The 9,169-nt window shown below is 54.3% G+C and overlaps 2 protein-coding genes across 2 annotated transcripts; one reads left to right on the top strand and one right to left on the bottom strand.

Moving 5' to 3' along the window:
- Positions 1–433: 433 nt before the first annotated feature.
- Positions 434–4,324, top strand: BJX68DRAFT_252980 (putative nuclear migration protein; the record flags this gene model as incomplete). Its single annotated transcript, XM_071042637.1, has 2 exons — positions 434–3,419; positions 3,468–4,324. The coding sequence occupies 2 exons, from the start codon at positions 434–436 to the stop codon at positions 4,322–4,324; spliced, it is 3,843 nt and encodes a 1,280-aa protein (XP_070902942.1).
- A 424-nt stretch (positions 4,325–4,748) lies between these two features.
- Positions 4,749–5,152, bottom strand: BJX68DRAFT_262977 (cytochrome b5-like heme/steroid binding domain-containing protein; the record flags this gene model as incomplete). Its single annotated transcript, XM_071044569.1, has 2 exons — positions 4,749–4,826; positions 4,976–5,152. The coding sequence occupies 2 exons, from the start codon at positions 5,150–5,152 to the stop codon at positions 4,749–4,751; spliced, it is 255 nt and encodes an 84-aa protein (XP_070902941.1).
- Positions 5,153–9,169: the final 4,017 nt, after the last annotated feature.

Genomic DNA, 9,169 nt, shown 5'->3' with positions numbered 1-9,169 from the left:
CCGGCATCCGCAACTTGAACCTCGCGATCTGAACTGCCCCCACCAGCAAGGAGGACGCGTCAACTCAACCGCAATTCGACGTGGTATTAGGAGTCTCTGGAATCTCTAAGCTCGAGGTTTGAGCAGTGTATATGTAGGTACAACCTGTTTTGCATGCCTTCGACTCTCCAACCACATTCTAGTCTGAGCGCAATTGGCTCTTGCGTGTCTCAGACTTGAAGCAGCGGCAAAGCCCTGGCTGATATTTGTCGCTGCTGGTCAGCGCTTGTCCATTTTATTCGCGCCTGCTTCCTCGCCGTTCGCCTTCCTCGAAAAGCAGCATATGTCAATGGAAGCTCCATAATACGCCAACCCAGCGGAGTGTATGTGAAAATCGACCACTGAGAGCCTTGATCGAGGCGAGAGCACCTCTGATGGTCTAGCTGCAGGCATCATGGCAACGGAAGCTATGTACCAAAGCCCGCCAGCGGCGAGTGCCTTTCCGACGCCGTCTACAACCCCCAAACGTCCGCCTTCTATGCATGCCCGAGCCGATTCCTCGCCCGGTCCAGCGTCCTCGCCTATCTCCCTCCCGAACCATATCTCCTCTCCCGACGGACGCAGTGATTTCGACGATATCGCGGATGAAGATGTTATATCACCGTTAGACCCGCGAAGATTCACGCCCACATTACATGCTTCCCTTGTCTCTGAAATTCTGTCTCTGCGGCGAGATGTCGAGAGCAGAACCAAAGCTATCGATGTTTTGGAGCGTACCCTCCACGAGTCTCGAGTCGAAAATGAAGAGTTAGCCGAAAGGTTGTCCAAGAACTCAAAAGAGGCGCGGTCACTTAAGCATCAGCTTCAGCTGCTGGAAGGCGGTAGTTCATCTGCTCTCACCGAATTAGCCAAAGAGCGGGACGATGCACTCGAGAGTATTTCCGAGGTCCGCAGGAAACTCGAGCAGGCGCAAAAGAAGGCCAAGAGCCGGGAAGAAGAATTGGAAAGGACTACAAAAATATGGACTCGCGATAAGGAAGCATGGGACGGCGAACGCAGAAACCTAGAGCGAAAAGTTCATGTGGTCGAAGGTCGACTCAAGGTAGTCCTGAACGAAGTGGCAGCCGCCCAAGCTGCGAGAGAGCCATCTAAAGGTGTTGATAACAACACAATCGACACGACGAAAGACGCTTCCATAGGGAAGGACAGCGACTCGGCAAGTATACATTCTAGCAGTCAAGGGCGGCGTAGAACCAGCATCACGAGCATGAGTAGTGATGATGCCGCCGACGAACATGACTTCCATAATGCGCGCTATTCGGTGATGAGCACTCACATGCCGAGCTCGCAGACGAATCTTGCACAGGAGCTAGCATTTGACGAAGAAGAGGAGTTTGACGAGCTTGATGACGATATAGTTCTTGCAGACGAACGCCCTGCGTCGGTGCACTCTCAATTCTCGAGTTCAATGGGAATGGACGCCAAAGCAAGGAAAATTCTAGGTCTCTCATTGCAAAGCAGCCTAGACGGCTATGCAATGAGATCAGAAACCCCGGACCTCAAGAGCCCCCCGATAATCTCCGCACCTTCTTTCGAGTATCGAGATACTGGTGTTCAGTACTCTCCGCCTCCATCACCAACACTATCTGCTCAGAGCGACAAGGGTGTGAATGAAGTCGAAGAGACTATAAAGGTTCCTCTCTATCAGTCAACGGACAGTAGTACCTTGACGTTGACAATCGATATGGTGTCTTCCTCTGCTCAAACGATTGACGACCTTCCAACTCCTCCTTGGACACCAAGGGTTGAAGCACCCCCAGCGCCGCCCACACCTCCTGTTGTAGAACGGACACCCATGGTATCGTCATCTGTCCAGACAGACCCTCCTGTCGAATCCAAGATTGAGTCAAAGTCTGTCGACACTGGAATCAAGTCGCCACACATGGAGGTTCCGATGATCACCATACACCCTCCTCAGTCCGAGCCTCCTTCTCCTCGTGGAAGTGTGGTCCTACCACCTCAGACTAAGAGTGTCTCCTGCCAAGCTGACTTACAGCCGGCCATCGAAAACCGAACAATCGGTATTCAGACTGAGCCGATTCGAGTGGACCAGCGGCCTGTCAAACTTCCAGCAAGCTTGCTACCGTCGGCGATTCCGGACTTCCCTCTCAGTACCGCATCGCAAGAGCACCACATTCAGCCGTATCATGCTCCTCCTCCGAGAGCGGCCAAGGGCGAGAGGAAGCCACCGCCTCTCGTGGTTGAGCCGTCATCAGCAGGAAGTAAGACTGGTCCAATCCAAGCCTATCCGGGGAACAACGACAACGGACCGTTGTCAGGTGACTCAAAGGCCAATTTACGACGACCACTTCGATCGAGCAGTCTCTTTGCCGGGTTCGAACAAGGAAGTGACGAAGAATCACCTGATGCCACAAGGGATGTCTTCACTGATGATGAGCTTCTTAATCGACCCTTTGCGTCATACAAGTTGCGCAGAGGTAAATTGGTCTCGGCGCAGGAACGCCGTCGCAGCCTAGACGAGGCCACTCTACCTGAGGTGAATGAGGATCTCGACTTGGAGTCTCACTTTGAGTCGGGCATTGGCGGAGGTGCTTTGAGGAGTCCTCCCGGATCGTCTTGGTCACGCCCTGGCGCTTCATCAAGTAACCGGCAACAGGATATACGCCGAACAGCGTTGATCTCCAGCGGGGCAGCTACCCATCATCAGAAGATGCGAGCGCGTAGCCCAAGCGAGCCAAGTATCGACAGCGGTAGTGGTAGCAACGCGTCCAGCGTTCCGCCACCTTTCCCCGTTCCGATCCGACTGAGCTCAAGGAAGTTCCCGCAGAGCGGCAGCGATGGACGCCAGAGCCCAACTCCCTCGCGCAACTTCTCCGATCGCCCACGGCCGAATATTGTGCGCCGGCCTACACTTCGGCGCGTTCGCTCGGCGGCTGCTATGTCTCAGACCGAGCAGACCGAGCGGCCGACCACCCGATCGTCGCCCGCTATGTCGATATCATCCTATGCACCAGATAGCCCTAGCCGCCCGCCATTGCCTTTGGATGATATTACGATGCCTCGGCACCGACGAAGCACGCAAGGACGGCCAGTTCGTCAAGCGAGCGTATCACACCATTTGACGCACGAGAGGCAGGACTCGACAGCCACATCCGTGCAGCCAACTAGTGTGGTCGATGCCATTGCACAGACAATGGTAGGCGAGTGGATGTGGAAGTATATCCGTAGAAGGAGGTCGTTTGGTGGAGACAAGGACAACTGGGAGGGCCGAAACGCCGAAGAAGTTTCTGCCAGCATCACCAACAGCGGAGTGAGGCACAAACGATGGGTTTGGCTGGCGCCGTACGAACGAGCGGTCATGTGGAGCAGCAAACAACCAACCAGCGGTCCTGCTTTACTTGGCAAGAGTGGTAGAAAGTGTAGGTTTCTCGTCTGTCCGACCAATATAGGTTACTGATTCGGAGCAGTGGTCATTCAATCCGTTCTCGATGTGAAAGACGACAACCCGTTGCCCAAGGGCTTCAACGGCCCAGGGCAGTTCAACCGTTCTATCTTGATCCTCACGCCTCAGCGCGCCCTGAAATTCACAGCCACCAGCATTGAGCGCCACTACATCTGGCTCACAGCTCTATCCTTCCTCAGCCACTCAGCCATGGGCGTCCAAGACCTCGCGGCTCTTCCCCCTGTGCCGCAGGAGGAGTACGTCCGCCCAGCACCGACAGCAACCCTACGCCGCAACCCAATCCGCGACTCCATCCGAATCGCCAAGGGCCGGCCACGTCCGTTCCCCAAGGGCAAGAAACGGTCCTTCACAAATAGCAACCACCCGGAGCCCGTCCCAGAGCTCCCTGCGCACCTCGAAGTTGGAAACCGAAATTCCGACGAGGCCGCAGACCCCCCGACGGTGCCGCGGTTCTCGAACCACTCGCGCAAGCGCAGTAACACGGCGCCGCGGATGCCGATTCCTAATATCCGCAGCTTCTCGAGTCAGAACACCATGCCTTCCATGCGGAGCTCGCCTGACCCGCCGGGGCCATCCTCACACTCGGGCGGGTTTGCGAGCGTGCGCAGCAGCTTCAGCCACCGAACGTCCGAGAATAGCGTGAGAACAGGCAACTTCTTTGATGCAATCGGTACAGTCCGCATGGAGGCGTTTATCGATCAGACCGACTCGAACCGGTATCGCAGCGTAGCCGCCCGGCGGCATACGCGCAAGCCATCAACGCCCTGGAGTATGAACCAGGGATACCCGGAGCCTCTTGAGTTTCCCTACGAAGAGGGCGGCGGGTTCCATCGCCACGACGACCCTTTCCGTGGGTTCTAACCTAATCTTTCGCATATATATCCTTAACCTATTTCTTCACCTTATCTTGTTTTCATTTGCTGTTCTTGGTGCTGGAGTTTTTTTCTTACTTGATACCATCTGAGCGACTTGTTCGGGAATGTATGTACAGCGGCTAAAAGTGTCTATACACAGACATCTAGATATGGATATGTGTCGAATTATTGACCTCGAAACGTTTCCAGATTTCCAGGCTTCGCGCAGTATGATGATCGTGCCATATCATAATCACACCAACATCACTCTATCGAGGGCACTGAACTCCGCCTTTAGTAGATAACCTAGTAGATAGACAGACAACAGACAGAAAAGGTATAATATAACATCTCCTCAAGAACAGGACAACATCTAGTCTCGTCTCGCCTCGTCTCGGTCGACAATAAACGCAAGATAAATCGAATCTCAATCACAGCTTCGCCCCTTCCTTGACGTCTCCAACCTTCAGCTTCGGCGCATACTTCTTGAGCACGCCATCGTTGTGGTACTGCGCAGACGGGGGAAACAGAGTTAGCAATGCTTGCCCTTTTTTTTCAGAGATGTATAGGGAGTTTCCCCCTCTTCATCATCAACCACCGCAACAAAGAAACCAGGCAAGCGACTCCAGCGGGGGAGGACAGTACAGCATGTGCATACCTTCCAAAATTGCTTCGTGGCATCCTTGCCCGCGACACGCTTCAAAATCTTCGCGCCACCAGGGTGCTCGTCGACGAACTTTGTCACGTCGTAGACAGCGCTGTCGACGATGATGTACAGGCCCTTGTCAGGGGTGTTGTGGGTTGCGACGTCGGCGGGGGTGAATGTTTTGGACATGGCGGCGGTTATTGTTCTTCTTTAACCTCGAGGTGCGGATATCCAGTTCTTATATGTGGTAAGTATATGGAGTGTTTAGTATGAGCGAGGTAGGTGAGGTGAGAGAAAGAGAAAAGCGAGGGTATTTAGATGGGCCGAGACGAAGACGGGGAAGATATGACGGAGCCGGAGTCTGGAGATGAGCGGTGCGGGATGAAGGCTGCGTTGGAGTCGAACCTCGGCTTTGGGTTTCCAGGACCGCGGTCGATTTGTTTTAAGGCTGTTGTGATTGGGTCGTGTGCTCTGGTCTTATGAATGCCGTTTGGCACGTTTTTATGATTATGGATAGCATCAAAAGGAGCTGTTCGTTCTTGAATACTGCATCCGTGGATGGATTGACGTTTATCTTGTAGATTCATGCGGACGAGGTTGAGTTCCTGGCCTGGACCAGGGAATTAATACTTTAAATTCAAAACCATGTGGAGTCTATTCGATGATAAAATTCACGCGATATCTACCCTTAGAAAGATACAGATCTTATGCATTCAATATGTTGTACAATCAATCGCGACTCTTCTCTCCCGCCGCACCCTGCCCCTTCGGTTTCTTCTCAGTCCCCAGCGTCTCCAGATCCTTCTTCTTATAGTAATGCGGTGCAACCTCAACCAGCCACTCAGCCTGCAAGGGCATATTGCTGCGCATATACTCCTTGCTCGTCAAAACCAGCTCAAAGTAAATCACCCACCGCGGGTTCACCTCAAACAGCGTACTCGACGGGTGCAGGTACACCGTTTGCCCCGTTTTCACGGTGCGGTAGCTGTCGCCTCCGCGCTGGAGACGCGCGGCGTTGGGGAAGAAACCCGCCGTAATGGCCTTTTGGATCGGGATGAGGTTGTTTGACCCGCCGGAGCTGACGGTGACTTCGACGCGGTCGCAGAGTTTGGCGAGTTGGTCGCGGACGTCGCGGGCGCGGGTTAGACTGCGCTGTTGTAGGAAGTTCTCCTTTGCCCAGACGAAGCTGAAGTCGGAGTCGACCCATTGGTTCCAGATGTTGAGGAGCGTCAAGTGGTCGCCGCCGTCTTTGACAGTGAAGCGGTTTCGTGCACTGTCGGCGTGGATCTTCTTGTCCTTTGGTCGGAAGAATAGCGCGCTGGCTTCACCGAGCATCGACACGATGGAGAGGACTTCCTCCACGCACCCGTACTTGTCTGCGGCCAGGATCGCCTTGGCTAGCATCGGATCTGTAGGGAACTCTGCCATCTGTCGCCCGATCTTGGTGAGTTCTCCACGATCGTTCAGCGCTCCAAGGGCATACAGCTGCTCCAGTGCCCGAATAATCGTCTCCGCCGGCGGAGGATCCATAAAGTCGAACTCAAGAAGCTGGTCGATGCCAAGCGATTTCAACATCAGAATCACACTGTTCAAATTCGTTCGTTGAATCTCTGGCGTTGTGCTCTCTTCCAATTCGTTATAGTACGCCCACTTGGTATACAAGCGGAAGCACTTTCCTGGTCCAACACGACCTGCTCGACCCGCTCGCTGGTTGGCCGACGCTCGTGAGCAAGGCGTCACCACCAAGCTCTCCATGCCTGTCCGGGGGTTGAAGACGTTCTCCTTGACGAACCCAGGGTCAATGACATAGACGATCCCGTCAATCGTCAAACTGGTCTCAGCAATATTCGTAGCCAAGACCACCTTGCGCGCCTTGGGCGGCGTTGGCTCGAAGATCTTGGCCTGCAGATCCGATGGCAAGTTGGCATAAATCGGACATATAATCATTTCTGGTATTTTATTCCCAAGCTTCCTCGCGGTCTCTTGTAAGCTCTGTTCAGCGGCGTCAATCTCCTCTTGTCCGGTCAGGAAGACAAGGATATCACCTGGGCCTTGGGAAACGTGGATCTGGAAGACAGTCGTAATTGCAGCAGCCAGGTAGTTGGCCTCCGGCTGCTGTGTGTAGTGGATATCAACATTGTACATGCGTCCGGGAATATTGAAGATTGGCGCATTATCAAAGTAACTCTGGAACTTTTGCGCATCCATCGTCGCGGAGGAGATGAGCAGCTTTAGGTCTGGACGAGCCTTTGCGATATCCTTCAAGAGACCGCAAGCAATATCTGTGGGCACTGTGCGTTCGTGCGCCTCGTCAATCATCAAAGCCGAGTACTGTCCCAAGTCCGGTTCGGTGAGAAGCTCGCGCAGTAACATGCCGTCAGTCATGTACTTTAGCACGGTTTTATCACTTGTATTATCCTCGAATCGGATGGAGTACCCGACTTCGTTACCGATTTTCACGCCCATTTCCTCTGCAACACGCGACGCGACACTCATGGCTGCAACTCGACGTGGTTGCGTGCAGCCGACCTTCATCCCGTTCTTGGTATACCCGGCCTCATGGAGGTACTGCGGAAGCTGTGTCGTCTTACCCGATCCGGTCTCTCCGACAATAATCAGCACCTGGTGGTCGTGAACTGCTTGGATAATCTGGTCACGGAATTGGTAAATCGGCAGCTTCTTCCGGGTCTCTTCTATAGTCTGAGCCTTCTTCTCCGCTTCGTCAAGCTTCTCCTTCAGTGCGCGCTGCTCCTGCGTCATGAGCTTCTGCGTCCCCTTCATCGGCGCATCCACAGTGAAGTTGATTTTCTGCGAATCATCAAACACGTACTCGTAGTCTCCCTCGTCCACGTACTCCGCTCGATTGATCTGAGCCTTTGCCTTGGCTGTCTGCTCCTGCTCCCACTCTTCGTGCTCCGTAACAAATTTCTCCTGGCCCATTTCGTCGCGATCCACATAGCGCTTGTACAGTGCCTCCTCTTTCTTCTTCCGATCAATCTTGCCCTTTTCTGTGATATAATCCTCGGGCATCATATATCCATCGCGATGATCGTCGATCCGTAGCCGCTCCTCCGCGAGACGAAGCACCTCCCTGTTCCGCGCAAACTCTTCCTTCTCCTTCCGCGTCAGGTTCGGATTCTCACGCAACTCTTGCGTCTCCTCTGCAACCTGCCTCCGGTACAGAGCCAACTGCTCCATCTCGCGCTTCTTGAGGTATTCCTGTCGCGAGCGCAATCGCAGGTCAGGCATCGCAGCGGCGCGAGCTTTCGAATCGTCCGCCAACTTCCGCCGCCTCGCGGCTTCGCTATCCTTCGTCCGGTCTTCCACGATCTTCTTCGACCGGCTGTTGTCCTTGTCCGCCAGCCGCTTCGCAAGCGCATCTCGCTCCTCGATGTCTCGTTTTCGGTCCCGTTCCTTGCGCTCCTCGGGGTCTAGATCCGCTGAACTTGTCGTTGACCGCGGCGACGCAGAGCCATCTTCCAATCTTGTTCTCTTCGCCGGCGACTCCTCAAACTCCTCTCCCTCTGCTTCCTCCTCTTCAACAATGTCCTCGTCGCCCCATCGGTCCTCGAAATCGTCCACATCGCGCCGCCGCAACTTTCTTGAACGCTGTCGGTCCCCACTATGCTCGCGCTTCCGGCTCCTATTATCCTTTTCTCGCGTCCTATCCTCCTTGTCTCTGCCCCTGTCTCGAGTTCTCTCCCTCCGCCTATCCTTTTCTCTCTCAACATCTCTGGGCCCCAACGACGAACCCCCGTCCTCCTCTTCCATATCCAGCAGCATATACCTCTTCTTCGCCTCCCCGCGCGCTGCCGACGTTAATGTCGATGCACTCCCACTTCCAGCCCCATTCCGACCACTATCCTTACCACCCGAGCCCGTCGTTGTGGCAGAAGCAGCGCTCGTCACCCCCTTCCCAGCGCGTCGATACAACTCAGTGCAAAACTGGCCGATCTCTCCGGCATCGCCTTCTAGAAACGGGGTGAGCTTATCCTGGAGTGCGGAGGGTGAGCGCGCGGATGTCGCGGTTGCGAGTACGAAGTCGATGACTGTTGGGTCTGAGGCGCCGGTTAGGCGAAGGAGGGAGTCGGATACGAATGTTCGGTTGGACATTTTCGTGGTCGATAACTAGAAAGAGCGATAGAAGGATGCTATTATGTAGAGAGGAAATAGTCGGGACGTAGGAAAGGTAAAGTAGGAATTGCG

The sequence above is a fragment of the Aspergillus pseudodeflectus genome (assembly GCF_044049435.1).
Source record: "Aspergillus pseudodeflectus strain CBS 756.74 chromosome Unknown BJX68scaffold_6, whole genome shotgun sequence".
NCBI lineage: Eukaryota > Fungi > Ascomycota > Eurotiomycetes > Eurotiales > Aspergillaceae > Aspergillus > Aspergillus pseudodeflectus.
This window is presented reverse-complemented; position numbering and strand designations above follow the sequence as displayed.